Source organism: Hyperoodon ampullatus, assembly GCF_949752795.1.
Source record: "Hyperoodon ampullatus genome assembly, chromosome: 1".
NCBI classification, from domain to species: domain Eukaryota; kingdom Metazoa; phylum Chordata; class Mammalia; order Artiodactyla; family Ziphiidae; genus Hyperoodon; species Hyperoodon ampullatus.
Genome location: NC_136914.1, coordinates 203475013 through 203501934, shown reverse-complemented (window position 1 = coordinate 203501934; position 26922 = coordinate 203475013). Strand labels below are relative to the sequence as shown.

The 26922-nt window shown below is 36.8% G+C and overlaps 1 protein-coding gene across 2 annotated transcripts; it reads left to right on the top strand.

Moving 5' to 3' along the window:
- PCGF6 (polycomb group ring finger 6) lies at window positions 1-26922 on the top strand (the record flags this gene model as incomplete). 2 transcript variants are annotated; one of them, XM_079721089.1, is made up of 10 exons in its annotated part: window positions 1-363; window positions 1080-1179; window positions 1272-1368; window positions 2162-2217; window positions 2317-2376; window positions 3333-3441; window positions 8073-8100; window positions 17469-17567; window positions 23407-23493; window positions 26866-26922. In XM_079721089.1, the coding sequence occupies 10 exons, from the start codon at window positions 1-3 to the stop codon at window positions 26920-26922; spliced, it is 1056 nt and encodes a 351-aa protein (XP_079577215.1). The 2 variants fall into 2 exon arrangements, with proteins under 2 accessions (XP_079577215.1, XP_079577216.1); XM_079721090.1 differs by lacking the exons at window positions 2162-2217; window positions 2317-2376; window positions 3333-3441.

The window sequence follows — 26922 nt, the reverse complement described above, 5'->3', positions numbered from 1 at the left end:
ATGGAGGGGGTCCCTGTGATAACGGCAGGCACCGCGGGCTCTGCCAAGGCCGAGGGAGCCGCAGCCATGCCGCCCCCGCCTCCCGTCTCCCCGCCTGCCCTTACCCCGGCGCCCGCAGCGGGTGAGGAGGGCCAGCCGCCACTGCCCGAGGCGGGGGCTCCCGGCTGCTCGGGCTCCCGGCCCCCTGAGCTGGAGCCGGAGCGCAGCCTGGGCCGCTTGAGGGGCCGCTTCGAGATCGAGGACGAGGAGTTGGAAGAGGATGAGGACCTGGAGGAGGAAGAAGAGGAGGAAGAGGAGGAAGAGATGAGCCACTTCTCACTGAGGCTGGAGGGGGGCCGGCCGGACTCCGAGGACGAGGAGGAGGTATTGATAGCCCCTGTTTGACCACGCCGGGCCTCCTCAGTTAGGGCCGGGTTCCCCGCTCGCCGCTGAAGCCTTTGGCACTTGCACGGACCCTCACCTCTCCTTGCGCTGCCTGCTTGTGGCGCGGACCGGCCTTCTGTCCTGGCCCGGTTCCCTGCCGACTCATATTGTAACATTCCTGCAGTCCCTTAAGCTCTCTGGGTCCGACTCACTCATTATTGAAGCTACTGCGTGCCAGGGATGTAGGCGCCAAGGGTACCGGCCTGCTGCCCTCCAGGAGCTTACGGTCCATTTCTACAGGGTGTTGAGAGGATGGGAAACCCTTCCCCACCTAGTCAGTCTCTAATGGGGAGATTTTTTTTTTTAATGGGGCAGCGCATACTTCATAAAGTTAGACAACATACCTAGCCACTCAGAATTAATATTAAACACCAGTATCTGGAAAGTTTGTCCATTTTGCAATAATTCATATAGTAAGATGCCCCTCATCTGGCAATATACAGTATCTCCAAAAGAATGAGATCTTTTTGGAACATTGGTTTATATTGTGTTATTGTAACTTTGATGAGAGTGTTTGAAGGGTTGGAGGTAATGTAACATGTTTCCATGTTGCAAAGTAAGCGACACATTGTTGATCATATAATTTGGGGATTATCGCTTAAGAATTTGAAAAGGCAAGGACTTGTATTTTAAAACTATTTCCATTGCATTTGCAGCGCCTGATAAATCTCTCTGAGCTGACCCCATACATCTTGTGTTCCATTTGCAAAGGTTACTTAATAGATGCAACTACCATTACAGAATGTCTTCATACATGTAAGCATATAGTTCATCATATTTCCAAATAATATGTTCAAGTTTTGAAATGTCTTGAAAGTATCCTAATTTCAACATTTTTTTTCCAACAGTTTGTAAAAGCTGCATTGTAAGACACTTTTACTATAGCAACAGGTGTCCAAAATGCAACATAGTAGTACATCAGACACAGCCTCTTTACAACATAAGGTAAGAATATATAAGTAAAATTTATATTTTAGGTATACTTTTTCTGAAAGCTTGAAATTGTGTAGTTGGTAGTAAATTCTTGACCTATCTCAAAATGACGAGAAAGGGAAATACATGTTCTTTAAAGAAATACATATAGAGCACTTACTGTGTACCAGGCACTGTGATATCCACTGGAAACTTTAAAAAAAAAAAAGGCACAGATCTCTTCTCTTGAAGATTTTAATTTCATCAGTCAAGTTGATGAGGCTAGTTTAGGCTTATCCTTTTCTGTGTATCTAGAATTCTATTTTTAAAACTAATACCTGAAATAACTGGCCTCTTTAGAAAAGCCTGTCTGTCATAGGTCATTGTGGCTTATTAAATTTTCAGTTCATGCTCAGTTTCCTAAGGGAAGAAAAACACTAAAGGTGACCTGCTTTCATTTGTTTAGCAAATACTATTATGTTTTTACTACCTTCATAAAAGAGTGTTTTGCAGATGATACACAGATTTTCAAAATACAGTCTCTGCCCTGAAGCTTGCATTCTTATTAAGGGAATAAGACCAGTTCACATGGAGCAATTTAGCAAATAGTTCAAGAGTCTATAATTACTTGTAATTATGACCACATACAATTACTTGAGTTTCTCTCAGATGAGAACCATGAGTGCTACCTTAAAAGTAACTCAGCTCTGAGAAAGGAGATAGTCACCCCTAAGAGAAAACAGTTACTTACAAAGAGCATCATTCACTCTGTACCAAATGCATTTTTCTGAATTCTGAGGTATTCTCCATCCTTTCCTTTTATTAGGTTGGACCGACAGTTACAAGACATAGTGTACAAATTAGTGATCAATCTAGAGGAAAGTAAGTTTATTTTATTACATAGTTGTGAATCCCAGAATCTCTCTGACTCTGCTAGTTACATTTTAAGTGTAATTTAGTCTGTGTTTTATCATTTTTTAGGAGAAAAAAAGCAAATGCATGATTTCTATAAAGAAAGAGGTCTAGAAGTACCTAAACCTGGTAAGTTTGGGTGTATACCATAATGTATTTATAGATTAAAGAATACTAACTTAATAAAATTTACTTCCTTTGAGGTTCTTTTTGGTGATAGCTGGTTATTTTATGATCAAAGAGAGAGAAAGATTTTGAAGGTCATGATTTACTGTAATCCAATTTAATTATTTATAAGGATTAAAGAGTACAGGCTCTGGAGCTATATTGAGTGTGATCCTAGCTCTGCCGCCGTACTAGGTGTATGACTTTGGCAAATTACTTCAATGTCTCAGTTTCCTCTTCTATAAAGCAGGGATAATCATAACACTTTATAAATTGTTGTAAGGATACGTTGAGTAATACAAAGCACTTAAAACAGTGCCTGGAACATAGTAACTGCTCAAATATTAGTTTTTATGATGATGGTAATGTCACAGTATGGAAGTTAGATTTGGGTTTAAATCTTCATTCTTCCACTTACTATGTGAGAGACTTTAGGCAAATTGCCTAATCTCATTAAACTGTAATCTCATTTTCTTTACAGTTAAAGTACACAAAATTGTAAATCAACTATACTCCAATAAAATTTAAAAGAAAAAAGCATTAGTACCTATGCCATGCAATTATAATAAGGGCTAAATGAGATGGTGCATGTAAAGTGCTAAGCATGAGCCCTGAGCCCTGGCACATAGTAGTGCTTATTAAGGGCTACCTACAGCTATTGTTGCTATTATGCTGAGCTCTTTCTGTGGCCCTGATAAACCAGCCATACATGTCTGCCTTCCATTGTGGAGTGCTCCCCAGGCTTGTCACTAATTTCACTGGCTTTGACAGATTAACTGATATTATTTTAAAAAGGGAGAGTGAGTGCTTTGTGATGTTTTAAATAGTCAACATAGTTAAATTTCTGTAATTATTTTCCAAAGATCTCAGTTTATGATATTTATATTCTAACTTAACTTTTTTGTTTGGCTATCAAATAGCTGTTCCACAGCCAGTCCCTTCGAGCAAAGGAAGATCTAAGAAAGTCTTAGAATCAGTGTTTCGTATTCCACCTGAACTTGACATGTCTTTATTACTAGAGTTTATTGGGTGAGTAACCCTAAACCTCTACCCTAAACTTTAAAATAAAGAATTTTTTAAGTCCCAACAGTTACAAAATCATCCTGAACTAAGGTCATATCGAGTTTTTCTGATAGCCTTTTAAAAAATAATTCTGAAATATTTAAGACTTAGAAAAAGGTACTAAAGAGTAGTAAAATAACCACTTGTATCTCCATCATCTGGCTTTTGAAATAAACCATGCTAATATGGCAGGAGGCACTTGGCTACCTCTTCCTGTTCATTCCCCCCTTCCCTTAGGGGTTAATAACTGTTCTCCTAAAAGTAATGATTGTCATTCCCATGCATTGTTTTTGTGTGTTTGCCACATGTGTATCTATTTCTAAACAATATGTAGAATTGTTTTTGGCCACTTAAAAACTTTAAATGGTATCATACCATGTTTTCTAACTTGCTTTTCTCACTCAGCATTGTGTGATTCATCCATGCTAAAATGTATAACTAGTTCACTCATTTTCACCATTGCCTGGTATTCCCTTAAAATAATTATACCATAATTTATCTTTTCTTGTACTGTGGAACACTTTGTTTCCAATTTTTTTGCTATTATAAACACTGTTGTTTTAAGCATTTTTTACGTATCTCCTTATATATATATATGAGATATTTCTCTAAGAGTGTAGATTTGCTGTGTCTTGGGATATGTTCGTCTTCAGCTTTACTTGGTTTTGCCAAATTATTTTCCAAAGTAGTTGGATATCTCCCTAAGTAATAAAAATTGCTTCTTTCAAACACTGTAGCATATGGTGTACTCCATTATCCTGCAATATTGTTAGGCTGACTGTCATCATAGAGTTGGCCTGTATCAAACTGTAGTTTTCAAAATAATTCCATAGTTTGCAGGATAAACTAAAATGCCTTTCTTGGAAGATCTAGATCTTCCATTTTATGTCACTGATGACTATTTGACTTCCCAGTCACTTCCTCCTTATAACTCTAGGTTGCCTGTATTATTTATTTAGTATCTAGCTTGTATTATGTTGTATTTATCTCTTTATGTATTCATCCTGTGTTCTCAACTGATATTAAGGATCCGTGAGAGGTGAGAAACCTTTCTTATGCCTCCACAGAGCCCATGTAGTAGTGGTTGATGATAATGAAATAAAGATCTTTTTAGAAGAATGAGAAGAAATCATGTAATACCAGACTTTAAACCAGCAATTTCTGTTATTAAAGAATGTGTTCCAACCTAAATGTCCAAAAGGGAACTGGTAAAATAATGGTATATAGCAATGAACATGTGCTAGTAACGCATGTGCTAATATGGAGCTATTGCCAAAATTCACTTTCTCAAGTGAAAAAAGCAAGATGTGGAAGAGAATATATAGCATGTACTCTTTATGTTTTTTTTTAAAAGCGGGTGGTGGGCATATATACATATATATATATTTTTTCCCCACAGGCACAGACCATTCCTGAAAGGACATATAAGAAAATGTTGATAGCAGTTGCTTCTAGAAAAGGGCACTGGAGTGTATGAGTATAGAATTGGAAAAAGTCTTACTTTTCATTGTATTTGACTTTTTACCATGTAACTTGATTTTTAATAAGTCTAGTTAATTAAAATTTGAAAATTGAAAGGAATTTCTATTTCTAAAAAAAATATTTTCGGGAAATGTAACCTTTTCCACTAACGCACAGTTGGAACTGACAGTTTTTTTATACCTTTTTTGAAAAGTGGCAGTAATGCAAAGATGGCAAATATGTGACAGGTGTGCTACATTACCTCTGTCTGTCCAAAGGAGAAATCAATACTTAATCATGGCAGGCTTTCCTAATGAGTGAGACTTGAGTACTGTCTGTGGTCAAAGCAGTCATTACCACTTACTGGAGCTGTTACATTGTTAACACATTCCCTGCTGTAGAAAAAAAGAGCCCTCACTTGGAATAAGAAGATCTATATAAGTCCTAGCTCCTTTGTTATATAGCTTTGTGAAATTGAGCTAGTCGCTTTCTGTTTATTCATAAGATGTTTACTAAGGTCCTGCCGTGTACCAGCACAGCACTCTGCTAGCTGCTGGGAATGTAATTGGAATAAGTCAGCCATGGTCCTTGCCCTCATGGAACTTGTATTTTTAACTTCTCAGAGCTTCAGCTTCCCTATCTGTAAAACAAGAGAATTGAACCTTATATGTTGATGATTATGATGAGTAGTCTGTCTACATCATAAAATAGTCTTTTATCTGTTTTCAAATGGTTATGGGGAAGAAAGCTTCCAATGTGGCAAAGAGTCCTTTTGAAGAAGTTGCCAGTCCTCGGAGTTAAATCCCCACATGTTTACTACATTGAAAAGCTTGGCGTTACCACTGAAGTCAGGCTACTGAGGGTAACCCATAGGAAGCTCTTTCATGGCAGGACAAATGGCAGGTGAGTTTTAACAAGTACAAGGGCAAATTTGGTCCAGCTGGTGACCCTGCTTGAATTGGATTAGCAAAAATCCTGAGGTAGGTTCAGCCCGTGGAAGTGATTTTTCAACCACTGGAATGAATATGAGATTCCCCGCTCCCCTAAATTTGGTATGCATGTTTTGTGATCTTAAGATAGTCTTGTACAGTACTTCTCCTTTTTGTTCTTCAGTTTCTGTGTGTAAAGTAGAAGATTATAAAAAGAAATAACCTTAGGCAGTATAGTGTATATAGAAAGAGCATAGACTTTGAAGAGTGTAACTAAGGTATGTAACCCCTAGGATGTAGCTTAACTTCTCTGATCATCAGTTTCCATATTTCTAAATTGGGGATTATAATACCAACTCACAGGATTGTTATAAGAATCAACATATGGTATTCCTAACATGTCTAAACTATTATCAGTATATGAATATTGAAATAATGCAGGGTCATTCAGAAATAAAGGTTAAAGTAGTCTGTGGTGCTGTAATGTGTACAACATCGGCCTAGTAAAGAAAATGGACTCACATGAAATAAGTGTATGAGAGAAGATATGGCAAAAATTTAATGCAATCTTAAACTCAGTGGTGTTTAGTAAACCAGGGAGGTGCTATCCCACTGTATGCTATGTTATCCAACTGGGGTGTTATGTTCAGCTCTAGGCACTACATTTTAAGAGAGATGTTAGTAAACTGCGGTGTAATCAGAATAGTAAAAGGTGTGAAAACCATGTCATGTGTAGTAGCAGAAAGATTGAATCTAATTCACAAGAGTACCAAAAGGCAAAACTAGGACCAATAGATATAAGTTACGGGGAGAAACATATTTGATTCAGTGCAAGCAAGCAATATCTAACAAAGTTGCCCACAAATGGAATGAACCGACTTGTAAGTTAAGAAGCTATCTCTTTAGGTATTCAAGCAGAAGCCAGATGCCCATAAATCATGGATTCTATAGAGATAATTCTTATAATAAAAAAGATATTTTATTTATTTATTTATTTTGGCTGCGCAACTTGCAGGATCTTAGTGTTCCCCAACCAGGGATCGACTTGCGTCCTTGGCAGTGAAAGCACGGAGTCCTAACCACTGGACCACCAGGGAATTCCTGAGGATATTTTATTTTGTAACTCTTAAGATATTATAATCTTAGATTTACATCTATATATAATGTGTATACATAAATTATGTTTTATGTTTGTCAATGTAACATTCTATAAATAGATATTTATACTATCTATATTGTATATTAATATATTTCTCTATATTTGTATTATAAGAATACTCTAGGTGATGCAATCGTGATATTGCCTATTCTTCACAACATGATAGGGAAGAAAGAATGTGAGCTTTGGGAATTCCCTGGAGGTCCAGTGGTTAGGACTCAACTCTTTCACTGCCCTGGCCCAGGTTCAATCTCTGGTCAGGGGAACTAAGATCCAGTGCAGCATGGCCGAAAAAAACAAAGAATGTGGGCTTTGATATGTACACCCGCGTTTGAAACCCAGCTTTATTACTTACTAGCTGTGTGACCTTAAGCAAGTTATTCCACCTCTCTGAGCTTAATTTTCCTTATCTGTAGAATGGTGATTCTAATGCCTGACTTAAAGGGTTACTGTGAGAACTGAATGAAAAACATGCATAATATATGAAGACCTAATATAATGCCTGGTGCATAGTAGATGGTCAAAAAACGTTTGTTCCTTGTCTCCTCATGATATAAAAGTAATGGATTTAATCAAGAAATCTCTTTGTACTTTTAGGGGAAAAGCAAACTGAGTAAATCATGCCCAGGTGATTATGTTACAAGTAAAACAACAGGAAATGTAGCAGCTTTCTTGTAAGGACTCTATCTTGTAAACGTTGCTATCAAGAAAAAAACACATTAATTATGACAGAAAAAAAAGAAGTTTTACTTTAAGCTAGAAAATGTTAGAATGCTACATGTGGGGGAAATATAAATATTAAGAGTATACTTTTAACTCCTGGAAGTAAATATACAAAGCAATGTAAAATACTGTATAAAACTGCCTTTGCCTTACCACTAGGTGGCAGATATGACAATTAACTACATTTGTTTATTTCATAAAGGGTTAGGTGACCATGTTTTAAAATTAAGTTGATGTTCCTCAAATATGTGTATTTATGTTATTTTTCTGTGTTATATAATTAAACATATAGTTCAAAACTGATTAATTTTGCTTTCGTTTTTCAGTGCTAATGAAGGCACGGGACATTTTAAGGTATTTTATTTTTCATTTACTTTACAAGAGTACCCTGTAGCACACAAATTTAAGATTAGCAATCACATGGAGACTGCCTTCAATTACAGTCTATAAAATTTGTTCTATAAATAAAACTTGTTGAAATATGAAGTACATTCAGTAATGCTCTCTTATAATAGGTTTATGAGAAAAGAGTTATTAAGTAGGAATTTGTTATTAATTCAGAACAGTGGTCTAAGGAAAAAATAAGTGAGTAATTTTTAAAACTGAAACCAGATGCTGTGTTAATTCGGTGATTAAAAAAATGTTTCGGAGCATTTTTTGCATATTTGGCATTTAAAGTTAAATATGAGCTTAAAATTTCATTTGCATGTAACATCTTTGGTTGAAGTTAGCCTGCCCCAACTTGTTACTTCAATCATTTACTGAAACTTTAGAGGTAAGAATGAACTCTTTTGTAACATACTTAAGTTCAGAGTTGTCTTAAAGGCTTCAGTATTACAGGTGCCGTTGTACACAGTGTTGCTCCTATAGTATGAGTCACTCAGGAAAAGGTGACTTTTTTAAAAGGGGTAAATCAGGCCTATAGTTACTTGGGATTATAAATATATAAGGAAATAGTTGACTTTGATCTGCTTAGATTTTCAGTGACTTTGTCAAAGTCTATACTAAAATATGGGTGGGGTTTCCCTGGTGGCGCAGTGGTTAAGAATCCGCCTGCCAGTGCAGGGGACACGGGTTCGAGCCCTGGTCTGGGAAGATCCCACATGCCGTGGAGCAACTAAGCCCATGTGCCACAACTACTGAGCCTGCATTCTAGAGCCCGTGAGCCACAACTACTGAAGCCCACGCGCCTAGAGCCCATGCTCCGCACCAAGAGAAGCCACCGCAATGAGAAGCCCGCACACTGCAACCAAGAGTAGCCCCCGCTAGCCGCAACTAGAGAAAGCCTGTGCACAGCAATGAAGACCCAGTGCAGCCAAAAAAATAAATAAGTTCAAAAAAATAAATAAATGAAAATAAATTTTAAAAAAAAGAACACCTAATAAAAATTTAAAATAAAATATGGGTGAATTATACCTGGTTGGGCATAGTGTTTTGTTTTGTGACTATAATGGCTTAGGGGACATGAATTGAAGCATAGGAACAAATGAGTACTTTTCTGAATGAAGTATATTATAGGTTTTTTCCAGAGATCATTGTGATGGAGGGAATGCAGTGTTAGGTTTGGTAACTTTTTACCTCTTCTAAGTTGTAAAATACCAAACTATGGTGATTAACTTTAGGAAGTCCTTTCATAGTGTGCTGGGTGGGAAAGTAGCATATAAGTTTCTATATGGGACAAGTATAGAGTCATATGCTCCTAGAGTTCACTGAAGACACCTGTCCAGTGACCTGTAGTAGCCAGACAAGCCAACAGAGTATAAAAATCTCATGAAGAAAGAACTAAAATTAAAATATTAGCCTATTGCTTCCATGAAAGCACATATGCGCTTAGAATATTTATGTAGTTCTGATCCTCATACATCAAAAAAATATGACACTACCACCTATGAAGTGTTCTTGCCAAAAGAAATGTGAAGCTGATCATACCCCTAGATTACTAATTGACAGGAAATCCAGGGGACACAGGAACTTTTTAAATTACTCTGTAAGAATATATAATAAGCCAAATCTAGACAGTGGAAAACTGCAGGACAAACAGTTCTGTTTCTTCAGCAAATAAAAGGGAAAGACGTAAAGAGGGAACATGTAGATAGAACATACTGATTAAAAGAGACTCAAGGGACATCAGTGTATGGCGTTTATTTGGATTGGATTTGAAAATAAACTAAGAAATTTATGAGATGATAGTCCCAAATTGTAAGTAACCCAAATGTCCATCAACTGATGAATGGGTACACCAAATATGATATATCCATACAATGGAATAGTATTTGGCAATAAAAAGGAATGAAATATTGATACATGCTACAACCTGTATGAACCTTGAAGACATGTTAAGTGAAAGAATCCAGGCACCCAAAGACCATGTTATATGATGCCATTTATATGAAATGTCCAATATAGGCAAAAGCATAGAGAAAGGAAGTAGATTAGTGGTTGCCAGAGGCTTGGGGGAGAGGGGAAATTGGGAGTGATTACTAATTGGTAAGATTTTCTTTTTGGGTGATGAAAATGTTCTGAAATTAGATAATGGTGATAGTTGCACAACTTTATAGATGTACTAAAAACCATTGAATTGTATACTTTAAAATGGTGAATTTAATTATATGTGAATTATATCTCAATAAATCTGTTAAATTTTAAAAAACAAGCCAAGATCCAATAGAAACTTCGAATAGAAGCATTATTTGTAGTATATTTAGTGTATACATTTGAGAGTACAAAAATATATCTGATAAAAATAATATATGCATAAATTAGAATTTTAGCTTGAGTCCATCACTGGTTATTATATTTTGTGTGTGAAATCTTTGTTTTATTTTTATTCTCTCTGTAATAACAACCGTAAAAATAATAAAATCATTTTCTACTAGGTAAGAAAATTGAGATGGTGAAATTTGTACATTTACTGTCTATTTTCTGATATCAAGGAATTTTAAAGTATGATAGTGGTATTATGTTCTTAAAAAGAGTTCTTATTTTTTAGAGATACATACCGAAGTATTTACAAATGAAATGATGTGTCTGGGGTCTGCTTCAAAACAAAACTGGGGAATGGGGGCCAGGAAGCAGTTGGGGTAGGAAATGGGTGGGGTATATTTAAAACAAGATTGGCTTTGAGTTGATAAAGCTAGGTTTATAGAAGTTTATTATACTGTTCTTATAGTTTTGAGGCATTAAGTTTTCAGTGTTAACTAATGATACTGATGTTAAGTTGCAGGCTTATGTCTATAAGAGGTAATGAATATATTGTTTTAGAAACAAATGATCGTATTTCTGCGTATTTTGACTATTTTTACTTTGCAGCAAACAGTCATTTTTTATATTTTCTTAGCTAACACATGGGCAATCTTAACATTTTTCTTTTAATTCTGTATTTATAAGGGAGTTCTAGCTTTTGATATTATAGCTCAGTATTCTCTACTACTTAAAAAGCTGTTTTTATACCTTGTCTTTTATTTATTGTTCAAATAAATATGTCTGACTAGGATGATGCCTAGTTAAACTATTCACCATGTACACTTATGGCATGAAAATCATAAAGTCTGTTTGCTACATTTAATTTAAAAGTGTTTCGCCAAGCAGTAATATAGTTCAGAAAATTTTTTCTTTAACTTTTAATTATGAAAATGTTTTAATACACTGAAGAGTAGACAGAATAGAACCTCCGTGCATCCATTACACAGCTTTGCCAATTAACTAATGACCAATTTAATTTCTTTTATACCTCCATCCACTTCCCTCCTTTCTTTTTTTTTTGGCCTTGCCACACAGCTTGTGGGATCTCACTTCCCTGCCAGGGACTGAACCCGGGCCACAGCAGTGAAAGCACCAAATCCTAACTACTAGGCCACCAGGGAATTCCCACACTTCCCTTCTTTCTTTCTCTTTTTTTTTTTTTAATTTATTTTTATTTATTTAGTTTTGGCTGTGGTGGGTCTTCTTTGCTGCGTGTGGGCTTTCTCTCTAGTTGTGGCAAGCAGGGGCTACTCTTCATTGCAGTGCACATTGAGGTTGCTTCTCTTGTTGCAGAGCATGGGCTCTAGGTGCATGGGCTTCAGTAGTTGTGGCTCACGGGCTCTAGAGTGCAGGCTCAGTAGTTGTAGTGCATGGGCTTATTTGCTTCCTGGCATGTGGGACCTTCCCAGACCAGGGTTCGAACCCGTGTCCCCTGCATTGGCATGAATTCTTTTTTTTTTTTTTAATTTATTTATTTTTTATTTTTATTTTTGGCTGCATTGGGTCCTCGTTGCTGTGCACGGGCTTTCTCTGGTTGTGGCGAGCGGGGGCTACTCTTTGGGCACGGGCTTCAGTAGTTGTGGCTCGCAGGCTCAGCAGTTGTGGCACGCGAGCTCTAGAACGCAGGCTCAGTAGTTGTGGCGCACGGGCTTAGTTGCTCTACGGCATGTGGGATCTTCCTGGGCCAGGGCTCGAACCCGTGTCCCCTGCATTGGCAGGCGGATTCTTAACCACTGTGCCACCAGGGAAGTCCCTTCTTTCTAATATTGTTCTGAAAGAAATCCCTGGCATTTTGCCATTTCATCTGTAAAGTGTTTCAGTACTCTTAAAAGATGAGTCTCTTTTTTTAATGACCATGTAGCATACCAAAAAAAAGTTACAAAATGTCAGTGTTGAGAAAGATAAAAATAAAGTGACAGACCTATTCTAGATTAAAGGAGATTACGGAAACATGACAACAAAATGCAGTGTGTAATCCTTCATTAGATTCTGGATTGAAATAAGAACAACTTGTAAAGGACATTATTAGGACAACTGGAGAAATTTGAATTTTGACCCATTTAGATAATTGCATTGTATTACTGTTATAAATTTCCTGATAATTATATTGTAGTTATAGAGGAGAGCCCCTTTATTCTGAGATGATAACTGCTGGTATATTTAGGGGTTAAATATCTCAATGTCTGCAAGTAACTTAAATAATAAATGTACACATATATACACACATATTACATACATTGGAAGAGATGAAGCAAATATAGCAATATGTTAATCATTTGTAAAGTAGGTGAAGGCTATCTGGATCTTCATTTACTAGTGTAACTTCTTTGTAAGTTTGTGATTTTTCAAAAGGTTGAAGGTGGCGAATAAAAAGAAAATAAGTTTCTTACCAAATATCTAGTCAGTGTACAAGTTTTTATCTCAATCGTAGTGGGTGTTTTGTTTTGTTTTGTTAACATCGTAAATCAGGATCCAAATAATGTTCACACATTGTAATTGGTTGATAGGTTTTTAAATCTGTAAGTTTTCTGTTTCTTTTTTCTTGCAATTCATTGTTGACAAAGCTGGGTCATTTGTGCTATAGTTTCCTACAGATTGGGTTTTGATGTTGCATCTCTGTGCTATGATTTAACATGTTCTTCTGTCTTTCCCGTAAACTAGTAGTTAAGTCTGAGTGTTAATCAGACAGGTTTGATTTGAGGGAACCAAGAATACTTCATAGGTGGTGGTGTTTTTGTACATCTGGAGGCACATTAATGTCTGGTTGTTTGTGTCTTTGTGTTGTTAGCAAAAATTGGTACTCAATGTCTGAGCCCATTACCTGAATAGGGTTTGGGAAATGATTCTGTCATTCCTCCTCCTTTTATTAAAATACTTCAATAATGAGGAACTTCTATTTGATTAGCCAGTGGTACCATTCATATAGGAAAGAAAGAATAAATGCTGATTCTTCCCCTTGACTTACAAGGTTCAAAATAATGAGTTGGTTCATTAACATGCTCCAGTCATAATCAATTAGGTATTTTTGTTTTTGTTTTTACTTTAATATGAACTCATGCATTTAAATATATTTGTGGTTTAAACCCATTTTAATTATTATCTTTATTGATGTTCAATTGTCTTATCATAGATAATCATGGTCTATAACAGCTTCCTTGCTATCTGATATGACAAGATGTTCCATGCTCAACTCATACATCTCTTGCCCCAGACACAGAATCTGTCATTTTTCCAAGGTGTCTTTTGGTGGTATTTCAAATTCACCATCTGGTTGCTAGGGATTTACCTTGCGACTGGGTTGGTAACTATTTTCAGTTGACAGAGGTAGGGATATTTTCAAGGTAAAATGAGTTGTTACCATCTTTTTTAAAAGATATTGGGTTGGCTAAAAAGTTCACTTGGAAAAACACGACCAAACTTTTTGGCCGACCCAATATTTTTAGTGGTATGCATTTTCTATAGTCAGAAAATAACTGAATGTCTCTTAAATCTCCCTATAGATTCTACCTTATTGTTTCAACTTTCTTCTCAAATTGACCTTTTGTGTTATAGATGGTGGGGAAGATTGCTGTGCTTAATTTCAAAGAAGTAAAATTCTTTTGTGGAATTTTTCTTTCCTGTTTATATGCAGATGGTAGGAGGCTATTAGATGCAGCAGGAAAAAAAAATGAGTTGACTATTTAGGTGAGAACCTGCTTTGTAGCCTTAAGAAAAAAAAAAGGCAAAAAACAAAAGCAAATTGTTAAAAAAGCTGGATCTGAATTATATCGGAAAAAAATTCTGTTAAGTTGTGAGCCTAGGGTATGAAGACTAAGGTTAACCACGTGAGAACCCAACTTTGAAAGCCAAGGCCAATGTTTTTCTTTCAGATACTGGCAGATCTCATAATTCTGTTCTAGGTGGTCTAAAAAGTACAGTATTGATAAGTTTAGCTAAGTTGGATTAATCTTAATAAACACTTGGGGGTGAAGTGCTTACCAAGAACTATAAATGATGAATATTGAATTGTCCTCTGTTGGTATACCTGAAGCCTACTATTGAAATGGTAAGCCCCAGAAATTGACCTTCAGAAATGCACTGGTTGCCAGGCAGGCATCTAGCTAGATTACCCAGAATAGCAGCTTCTCAAGGCACATGATGGGATTCTCATGCTAATCAGGCAGTGCCACCTACAATGCGGTACCTTCATCAGGACTTCACCTGGAGCACTGCTGTATCTGCTCCTTAGTGAGAAAGACTGCCTTAGATTTTCAAGATGATTCTTAAACCTGCGTTAAAAGAACACAAGCCTTTGCCATTTTTGTCTAGATTATATCAGTATCCATGATGACAACTAGGTTCTCTAATTAGATTCCTTTACATAAAGAACAGAATAAATCAATACACTAGTAATAACTAAGTACTTACTATGTGCCAGGAATTAATAGTTATTTACATATATTAGCACACTTTCCTTATGATAATTCTATGAGGTAGGTGCTATTAGTATCTCTATTTTAACAATACAAATGGGGAAATGGAGACACAGAAGCGTTTAGCAACTTGTCCAAAGACTTGCAGCTAGAAAATGGTAGAACCAGGGTTTAAACCCAGGCAGTCTGTCTCTGGAATATCTGCACTTAACATGCTATCTGCTGCACTGTGGTAATAAGGGATAGATCTATTGTTAGGAAAGTTCTTAAGAAACCAAATTACAGATAAGAGAGCTGAGTGCTGTTACATGGAAGAAATGTGTGCCTAACCTGCCTGGGTCCTCTTGGTAGCAATTCTGGGCTCCCTCTCTGCTAGTGCAAGAAAAACATTGTTCACGTTTTCCTAAAAGGTACCCTTTTAGTTCTTATTACCCCAGCTTTTCATTTTTATTAATAGTAGTATCCTTAAAATTGCCTCAGAGAGAGAGTGGCTAGGTAAGCATTAGTTTCTACTTTAAAAGCCTATGGTCAGGGCTTCCCTGGTGGCGCAGTAGTTGAGAGTCCGCCTGCTGATGCAGGAGACACGGGTTCGTGCCCCGGTCCGGGAAGATCCCACGTGCCGTGGAGCAGCTGGGCCCGTGAGCCATGGCCGCTGAGCCTGCGCGTCCGGAGCCTGTGTTCCACAACGGGAGAGGCCACAATAGTGAGAGGCCCGCGTACTGCAAAAAAAAAAAAAAAAAAAAAAACCTATGGTCTCTCTACCTATCACCTTAGACCATTGGATCAGATTCCAGCCATATAAGTCTAGATGTTATTTTTTATTTATTTATTTTTTTTGCAGTATGCGGGCCTCTCACTATTGTGGCCTCTCCCGTTGCGGAGCACAGGTTCCTCAGGCTGCGCAGGACGCGCAGGCTCAGCGGCCATGGCTCACAGGCCCAGCCGCTCCATGGCACGTGGGATCTTCCCGGACCGGGGCACGAACCCATGTCCCCTGCATCGGCAGGCGGACTCTCAACCACTGCGCCACCAGGGAAGCCCCGTTAATCTTTTTATTTTCCACTTTTAAAAGAAAATTTCAGACTCATACAAAGGTAAACAGAATAGTAAAATGAATGCCCATGTATACATCACTTAACTTCAATAATTATAAAATCATGGCCAATCTCAATTCATCTATACCTTTAACACTTCTCTTATATAATCTTGAAGCAAATCCCACACTATATATCATTTTATCAGTAAATAATTGTTTGTTTCTAAAAGATAAGGACATTTTATAAAAACATAATAATGATACTATAATTTTTATTTATTTTTATAACTTGTATCTGAACGTGTAAAGCAGCTTTTTAAATATTTATTTATTTATCTATTATTTATTTTGGCTGTGCTGGGTCTTAGTTGCAGCATGTGGGATCTTCGTTGTGGCATGCGGGATCTTTTTTTTTTTTTTCTAATATTTATTTATTTATTTGGTTACACCGGGTCTTAGTTGCAGCATGTGGGCTCCTTAGTTGTGGCATTAGAACTCTTAGTTGCAGCATGCATATGGGATCAAGTTCCCTGACCAGGGACTGAACCTGGGCCCCCTGCATTGAGAACATGGAGTCTTATCTACTATGCCACCAGGGAAGTCCCACATGGGATCTTTAGTTGCAGCATGCAAACTCTTAGTAGCAGAGTGCATATGGGATCTAGTTCCCCGACCAGGGATCTAACCCAGGCCCCCTGCATTGGGAGTGCAGAGTCTTACCCACTGGACCACCAGGGTAGTCCCCAATACTATCATTTTTAAATTTTACAGTAATTCCTTAAATATCCACATGCTATTTAATTTTCCTAGATTGTCTTATGAAAATTGTTTTAAAGATTTTTAAAAATCAGGATCCAAATAAGATCCATATATTGTAATTGGTTGATATATCACTTATTTATAGGCCTTGTATCTTTTTTAGTCTAGCGGTTCCTCCTCAGCCTTGGTTGGTTTTTTTTTTTTCCCTGAAGTTTTCTTGTTGAAGAAACCAGGTTGTTTTAGACATTGAATCTTGGGTATTTGCTGTCAATAAATTTTACTCTAAGTTTTATTCTTGATGAGGTAGTAAAACAAATCAGTAAGCCTTTCTATTAAAAAAAATTGTTGACATACTTTTGGAGAGGTGAAGCTAAGCAGAAATTCTTTTTTTCTTGTTTGATAGATAAATTAACTCAAATTTCATAGTGATTTTTCTTTCATAAATCTATTGAGGGCCTCCCTGGTGGCGCAGTGGTTGAGAGTCCGCCTGCCGATGCAGGGGATACGGGTTCGTGCCCCGGTCTGGGAGGATCCCATATGCCGCGGAGCGGCTGGGCCCGTGAGCCATGGCTGCTGAGCCTGCGCATCCGGAGCCTGTGCTCCGCAACGGGAGAGGCCACAACAGTAAGAGGCCCGCATACCACAAAAAAAAAAAAAAAAAAAAAAAAAAAAAAAAAAATCTATTGAATTATCTTTGCTATAAAATGTGCTTTAAGGTTTATGCATTTTATGTATATTTAATCTGAAATTGGTTTGTTTGTTTACTTTTGTAGCCATTGGAAAAGAAGTTTGTCCGAGTTTCAGGAGAAGCAACTATTGGACATGTAGAAAAATTCCTCAGAAGAAAAATGGGTCTTGATCCAGCTTGTCAGGTAGAGTATATGTGTGTAAAAAGACAGGAAGTTGGGAGATTACCTTTAACATATTGAAGAAAGAACCGTCTCTAGGATTTCATGCAGTGGCTTTTATTTTATGACATTGTAGATATTGTAAATGTTAATTGAATATTGGTACAAAGTGATCCCCACCCCCAAATTTAATCACATTTGACTTGCTGCCATTGGTGACCATCTATGGGTGTCAGAGAAAAGCTGAGGGTGTGAGAACGATTAAAGAGCTTCTAGAGCTTCAGCTCCAGCTCTTTTCTTTTTGATAGTAGAGCACAAGTTTACTTTTCCATCCATTCACTTCTCTTCAGAGGACATCCTTGGATTTATCAGTGTTTAGCTCAAGACACCTAGAAAAGTGAAACAGCTGTCTAATATAGACTCTGTTAGTTTCCTAAGGATTGAAAAAGATCTCTCATTCTAGCTATATAATTCTTTCTTGTTGTAAGATGGAAATCTCAAACCTCATGTATTGTTGCATATAAAGTGTAAGTAAACTCGTAGTTTAATAATGTGGGCCAGTGAAAATGCACGTTTATATAGCTCTGCTTTTTCATTAGTCAAATTTAAAAGGGGTTTTTGTTATTCTCCATCATGTGTAAAATTTTATAGAATAATTTTTATCTAAAATGTCTATTTGCTGTAGATCTGAAATTTTGCTAATGTTTTTAGTATCAATATCTGCTGGTACTAAATATATATTAAATTTAATTAAATGTGATTTCTCTTACTGACTTTGACATAATGCTAGCTGTATCTCATGGCAACTGAAAATTGGAAATGACTTATCTATCACCTTGTAGCCAAAGCATACTTGAGGTTATTCTTAGACTTTTGGTTAGAAATAGATAGCTGTTTAGGGACTCCTGAACAAAGAATTGTGAGTAATCCCATAATAGTCTACTATTTCTAAAAGCAGAAATCAGAAGACTTGCACCTGATTATATAGAATAAGAAGTGGCACCCAAGAGGGCTTTCTTTAGGATATAGATTATTTCCTCTGTGGCTAGATATTGATCAGAGCCATTTATAAGTTTCACACTGGTGTTTTAAGAAATTTGGTTGCCAAAGCTCTAAATTGGTTTTATTGTGTAAAAATGTGGGCTTATTTTTTCCTCATATCACAGAATTCAAGGCTTTTAACATTTTGAAATAAAATGATGTAAAATTTGTTTCAGTCTTTAATTTTGTCTCTCAGCTCTTCGCTCTTTAGGTAAATATTTTTTTCTAATTCAGGTACTATATACCTGGTAACATTCATAAATTACTATTTCACCAAAATTTTAAAATAGTGGAACAGAGAATTATCAAATATGCAGACCCATTTGTGACTAAAATTGTTTAAGCCTTCTAAATCCAAGAGAGAGTAAACAAGAGTTACTTCTAATATGAACAAAACATTGAGCTAGTTAACCATTAAACAAAATAAAATTCTTGGTCAACCCAGTCACTTGAGCCTTCTGTGCTGACCTTCCTTAAAACCATTTAGTCCCAAATAGAAAATGTATTCTTTGTTTACAGATATGTGACCTTCATAAATGGTTATTTACTAGCAGGAATGAATGTTACTAGGGGACTATTAAATGATAAAATACCTTTAAAAGTATTATTTATTTGTGGCAGATAAAAATAAAAATGGAAGACAGTTCTGAAAGATAAAAAAAATGTAGACATGTGTTCTTAAGAGATTTAAGTTAATTCAAATCAGAAATCAATAATTAGTAGGGCTTCCCTGATGGCGCAGTGGTTGAGAGTCCACCTGCTGATGCAGGGGACATGGGTTCGTGCCCCGGTCCGGGAAGATCCCACATGCCGCGGAGCAGCTAGGCCCGTGAGCCATGGCTGCTTGAGCCTGCGCATCTGGAGCCTGTGCTCCGCAACAGGAGAGGCCACAACAGTGAGAGGCCCGCATACAGCAAAAAAAAAAAAAAAATTATCTGAGTAGATTTCTTTCACATAAGAGAGCCCAGTGCCTCTGGATCACCATGGTTGATTTAGTGGTGTTTTGAATTTATTGCTGTCTTATTGTATCTTGTTTTTTAATAACTCTTGTGTTCCTTTGTACATTATTTGATCTTCAGACCTTATTTTGCTTTTTTGAAATGATTACCACATTGATCACTAAATATTCTCTATATAAAAGATGTGGTAGTAGATTTTGTTGTTAATCCTACCAAAATTAATTCCATCTTAAAAGATAGGTTCCTTTTTTTTTTTTTAAATAAATTTATTTATTTATTTATTTATTTGGCTGAGTTGGGCCTTCGTTGCTTCGAGGGCTTTCTCTAGTTGATGCGAGCAGGGGCTGCTCTTTGTTGCAGTGCACTGGCTTTCTCATTGCGGTGGCTTCTCATTGCAGAGCACAGGCTCTAGGCGTGCGGGCCTCAGTAGTTGAGGCTCACGGGCTCTAGGGCGCAGGCTCAGTAGTTGTGGCGCAAGAGCTTAGTTGCTCCGTGGCTTGTGGGATCTTCCCAGAGCAAGGCTTGAACCCGTGTCCCCTGCATTGGCAGGTGGATTCTTAACCGCTGCACCACCAGGGGAGCCCAGGTTCCTTTTTTTATTATTTATTTAGTATATGACCTTAACCCTATCATTGAATTGTTTCCAAATCATTTTTCAGAGACTCTAACATGTCATATGGTGTATCCCTACCATTCATTTACTATCTATTGGTACTAAATTGAGCATCTATGTGCTTGGTCTCCAGTACAAAGATGAGACAGAAAATGCCACCAGGTGACTCCGAGTTGTGTGGGAAAGATGTAAAACTAAACAACTGAATGACAATAGGATATGATGAGTGCCACAAGAGCACAGAGTGAATGATTTAACTCTGGAGGGGTCAAAGAAAGGATTGGAAGAATGGATTTTTTTTTTTTTTTTAGCCAGACAAAGAAAAAAAGAACGTTCTATCAAAGAAAAGTATGTATGAACAAGGAGGAATGAGTGTGGCACTGGCTCAATCAGTGAAAAATCCTGTCTTGAAAGCTTTAGTGTGATCTTGCTTTTAAAAAGATAAGGGTTTTTCTTCCCTTAAGACTATCTTCACATTACAGTTTCTGCTCTGAGATTCAGAAATATCGTAGTTATTCTTCCTAACTAAGACTTAATACTCCAAAGGGTAGAAAGATTATGCAGAAAAGAGTTAACAAAGCAGACCTGAGGCTGCTGCCTTTAGAAGGGCTGGCTTACAAGGTTGGCCCTTGCCTAGCTTCTAGGAAGTTGGCTTGTAAAAAGTTCCCTGTGCTAATATGAAAAGTTACCTAAACTATTAAGGGTGTTTCCCTGTACCTAGACTGTACAAACAATGGGTCTATGATGAATACCTGCTTTGCTTCTGGGAGTCTGGAATTTGGTAGTTGCTAGGCAGATAATGCCAACATGACCATCCCTCAATAAAAACCCTAAACTCTGAACCTCAAATGGGCTTCCCTGGGCAGAAACACTGCACAAATTGGCTGCATTTCCACTGCTAGAGAAAAGAGTGTGTGGGTGTTATCTCCTCTTGGACTGGGAGGGAAGAGCATAGGAAGCCTGTGCGTGGATTTCTCCAGACTCTACCTACATCTTTTTACCTTACTGATGATCTGACTGTGTATCCTTGCTGTGTTGCTGTAATTACTCATAGCTGTGATCATGCTGAGTCCTGTGAGTCCTTCTAGCACATTATCAAATATGTGGGTCATGTTTGTGGCACCCTCAGAGATGTGATTCTGTTTGAATGAACTAATTTATGAAGTATTTACAGTCAAGTAACTTAAAAATCAGCATGTAAAATGAGAAGTAGTTTAAATGTTTATCAGGAGGATGGATATATAGTTTATGATATATTCATAAAATGGAACACTATGCAGCTATTAAACACAGAGAGCTAACTATGCATTCCAAAAGATTCCATAGTATATTAAGTTTTTGTTGTTTGTGTGTGTCTGTGTGTGTTTTAAGAATATGTAGAACAAAATATGTGACATGATCCCATTTCTAGAAAAACAAAACCAAAATCCCCACATGCACACATTGCACCTAGGAGCATATGCATCAGACTGTTAGTAAATGGCTAACCTCTGGGGGTTAAGATTAAGTTGAAAAGAAAATTGTAGTAACCACATCATAAATATATACCATGCGGCGAAGCCCACTAAGAGTGGTGGTCTCTGGATTGTTGGATACTTAATAAAAACATAATGTTAGTTTCCAAGTTCTTTAATTTTTCATGGACCTAGTTCTGTGCATAAGATCTGCTATTATTGCTTTCAAGTCCTTTTGCAAACAAGTATTGCTTTGCCAACTTTGAAACTGGTAAGCATAAAACAAAAGTTGTTACTAATCGGAGGTTATTCATTGTGAGATACCACAGGGCTTGACTAACTGACCTATGGACCAAATCTAACCTGCCATCTTTTTATGAATTATGTTTTATTGGAACAGCCATACTATGGCTGCTTTCATGCTACAGTGACAGAATTGAGCACATGTGACAGTGATCCTGAGTCCCACAAGCCTAAAATGTTTATTATCTAGCTCTTTGTAGAAAGTTGGCCAACCCCTGACATGCACTTATCTGTGGAGAAAGATAGACCTGGGGACAGACCTGGGTTCCAATCTGAACTTTGCTACTTACTAGCTTTGTGACCTTAGGAAAGTTTAATGTCTTTACTTCTTAGCGTCCTATCTGTAAAATGGGAATTACAATACCTAGCTCACAGGAATGTGAAAATGAGATGAGATAACATATGTCAAATATATAGTGTAACAAATGCTGTGCATAGAGGCTACTCAGTTAAATGCAACTGCTTTTACTATTCTTACCCAACCATGCTGAAGGTTTTAGGGAAACTAACATGTTGGCAGTGCATAGGATTTTTAGAGTAAACGGAATTTGAAGGTCGGAAATCTGGTTAGGAGACGGTTTCAGCGGTTTAAGCCTAAGAGCAGCAGTTGAAAGAATGATATGAACTTAAAAGGCATGGTGAAGAAGGAAGCAACAGGACTTGGTAACTGCATGTGAGAAGAAAGGAAAAGGAGAAATAGGAGTTAGAGCTGATATTTTTGTTTGGAGCAAGGAGAAATTTCATGCTGTAAGCTAAATAGGGACATTAGGAGGGGGAGCCTGTTAAGTGATATGTATTAACAAGATGTTGAGGACCTGTTCCCATTTTAAGGCATTGGGAAAGGAGTACTCAGTGAAAAATAATATAAGGATTTGCATTTCTGTTTCTAGCAAGTGAGTATACTGGAATCATATTACTATATAATATATAACTGTACAACCATATCGTTCTTTCTAGAGCATTCTATATAAAAGTAGATTTATCTTAGAGCTTTGACCTTACTAAAAGGGCTGAAAGGACCTTGTTAAGATTGTTCCATCTGTAAAACAGTTCCCTTATTGTGTACTTTATGTCAGTCGTAGACTTTCCACTGTTGGAAAATGAGATATTCCTCGTTAAGAAAATTATTCAAATAACTAAAGATTGCCTTTTTAAGCATTATAAGCCCTTTTAATCATTGTGTCATGAAACTTTTTTAAATAATAGACTTTTCTGTGCCTTCTTGTGCTGAACATATCAAATATGATTTAACTTGTTCTCAGAGATTCAAGGAAATCATTTTGAATGTCTGTAGTGTTCTTTGTCCTGCTATGTCCTCTAATGCTCCTTCCATTTTACTTTATTTGTAAAAAGTTTCTAAAATCTTTCTTGAGAGTGTTTAATCAGTCTAAAATAGCAAAGTCTAGTCTAAAAATAATTATGTTGATCTTCCTCATTTTGTCATATGGTTTTCTGAAGCAGGAAAGCAAACTTATACTCTTATTTGCCTGTAGGTAGATATCATCTGTGGTGATCACTTGTTAGAGCGGTACCAAACTCTAAGGGAAATTCGACGTGCAATAGGTGATGCAGCAATGCAGGTAGGTCTTAGATTTTACCATATTTATGCCTAATGGACAAGTTATTTAATGAAAGAAAAATGTTTCATGTTATCAATAAAGTTCTAATAAATATTCTATAATTTTCTTGAAATTATCTGGACTGTAAATAATAAAGCTAATGTTTATTGAATGCTTGCTGTGTGTCAGGCATGCTTCTAAATGATTTGTATCGATTAGTTCTCTTATTCCTCATAGTTTTATGAGGTAGGTATTCTTTTTTTCCCAATTTTAAAGATAAGGAAACCAAGGTACAGAGAGGACATGTAACTTACCACAGTGAGTGAGTGAGTGAGCCAGGGCTCAAACCCCAGGCAGTTTGATTCTAGAGGCCTTTTTTTCTTTTTTCTCTGTCCAGTATTGCAGTAGAGCTTTGAAGACTACTGGGCAAATGTATCTGCAAGGACATTTCTTTAAGAAAAATTTGTAGAGACTCATTAGGCTATAGAGATTCACATACCATTCCTTGCTCAATTGGTAAGAAGCCATGGTAGCCGTTATGATGTTTTAATTAGTCTATAATGTGAGTGGGAATATAATATGAAATCTGGTCAGGATACATGAAAAGCAAGATAAGACAATTTTAATGAAGAGAAAGATCTAGTTTCTCTTGGAACTTTACCCTCTAATTCTAAAATCCGTTGGTGGATCATATAGATGAGGAAACTGGTGTAGAGAGATTAAGTAACTTGCCCAAGGTCACTTGGCTAGTTAGTGGTAGAATCAAGGTTCACCTATTAAAAAAGTTGACCTTAAAGCTTAGAATCTTAACAAAAGGGTAGCTGAATACTTATTTGGGTGATTATTTGATTATTCTTACATGTTTTTAGAAATATAGCACCATACCAATTGTCTACATTTTGGTAACAAATAATTCAAAAGATTCTTCATAAAATACAAAAGCAAAATTGTTTCTTGGTAAAGCATACTTAGAGATATAAACAAAACATTTCTTAAAATTTTTATAAGGTCAAACTTCAGAAATCTTAGAAAAATTGTCTTTTTTTTTTTTTTTAATAAATTTATTTATTTATTTTTGGCTGCATTGCGTCTTTGTTGCTGCACACAGGCTTTCTCTAGTTGCAGCGAGCGGGGACTACTCTTCGTTACCGTGCGCGGGCTTCTTGTTGCAGAGCATGGGCTCTAGGCGCTCAGGCTTCAGTAGTTGTGGCACGTGGGCTCAGTATTTGTGGCTCATGGGCTCTAGAGTGCAGGCTCAGTAGTTGTGGCGCACGGGCTCAGTTGCTCCGCAGCATGTGTGATCTTCCCGGACCAGGGCTCAAACCCGCATCCCCTGCATTGGCAGGCAGATTCTTAACCACTGCGCCACCAGGGAAGTCCCGATTGTCTTTTTAAAAGTTAAGCTTGATTAGAGATGTAAGAATCTAGGAGTAAAATCGCAAAGTCAGTGGAGTGGGTAGAAAATATGACTTCAATTTAAAAAATATTTACGGAGCACTATTCTAGACATGGGGAGATTCAGAGATGAGCAAGTCCCAGAACTTAAATAACCTGAAATATAATTAATTAAAGTCCTCATTGATAACAATGTGTCATGTAATCTCAGGACCTCTTAGCTAAATGAATAACATATCTCTGCAGTGGGAGAGCTAGGAGGTAACAAGCGAGGGAGAGAATGGTAGGAGCTGAGATCTGAGCAGTTGGAATAAAACCATGCAGGACTTTATAGGCCATAGTATGAACTTTGGATTTTAATTGAGTGAAGTGGGAAACTACTGATTGGAGAGATTTGAGCCAAGGACAGAAGAGACATAATCTGATTTACCTTTTAGAAGATTCACTCTGGTTGGATAGTTTAAGAAGACCATGAATGGAGACATCTAAATATAAAATATAAATAATATTTATATATTTCTATATATTTCTATGGAATATAAACATAATAGACATAGATTTAAATTTGAATTATAAGGAATTATCTCATTTCATAAAATGCAATTTTATACATGTATTGAAGTTTTGAGATTTTGAAACAGCTTGTAATAGTGAAATATAACTATATGCAAAAAAATTGACATTATGTAAAATGTAATTTGTATTCATGTAAAAATGTTAATAGAATCCTTCTGTGTGTGTTAGAATACAAATTCCTTTACTTTGATTAGACTAGTTAGTCTAGAACAGGTCTGATGGTCTGTGGGCCAAACATGGTATAGGACTATACTTTATTTGGCTTATTCTAATTTTTGAGTTTAAATTCCTTTAGCTAAGCATCTGCTCTCTGGTTTACCACTGGTCTCAACATACCCTATTTGACTACATACATGACTCACATATTCATTTATGTTACTTTTCTGGCCTTTGTGGGCATTTGAATTGGTGAACCCCTTTCTAGAATTCTGGTGAGTTTTCACCAAAGTTGCCAGTAACAGTAGCCAGATTGCAGTGAGTTGAATAGTGAATGAGAAATGAGGAAGTGGAGCTATGAAAAAGCTTAATAAAGAAGGAAGAGAGAGCGATAGCTAGCGAAGGGTTGGAAATGCAAGGCGTGCATGCCACCACTCCCTCTATATGTTGCTCAAAGTAGGCCCATTGCCCATGGCATACTTCCCCAGTGAGCCTTCCTTTTAAGCTAGTTTTCCAGTTCATAGTAGATTAGAAATAACACCTTAAAAAGCACACTTTTAAGCAGCCTTGGTGAGAGCACAAAGAATTAAGACCTGATATCAAGAGAGGAGACATAAAAAGACTCAGAAACAAAGCATCTGGAGTCATTTACTGTCAGGTTATGTTTCCCACGACCCCAGAGGACATCACTGTGTTACAGCACAGTGTAGTTACTGTTCATAATGATGACTCTGGATATCAAAGAAAAGGTAAATTGTATTGAACAGACTTCAAGGAGGAAGTAAAATGTATGATACATTAAATGGGTAAGAGTTCCAAAATTTTCTCACTTGTTTTAGTTGTAAGCTGCATTTATGTAAGAAATAAATGTTTTATTTTCTTAGCAGATCCATGATACTTTATGATAATTGAGTCTCTTTTAGAGAAGTCCAGTGCTTGGGTGATATATTAAGTAATCTGTGCAGAATGAAATGTGTATCTTTTAGTTCTTTTTGAAGAACTGTTTTGCCATAAACAACCGTGACTAACTGTGGATACCTGGTAGTTTCAGAATTTTCTTCTGAGAGTCATTGAAAAGGCACATTAACAGGGAGTGTTTAGTAATGAAGTGAGTGAACAAGCAAGTTTATTTATCTTGGACCCTTTATTCTCTTTAAATCAAAGAATTTCACATTAGTGTTGGTTTATGAAAAATAAACTATCTTTGACTTGATCATTTACATAACTGATTTTTAAATAACTGCAGAACACTTTTTTTCTTTTCAGGATGGTCTGCTGGTCCTTCATTATGGACTTGTGGTTTCTCCTTTGAAAATTACTTGA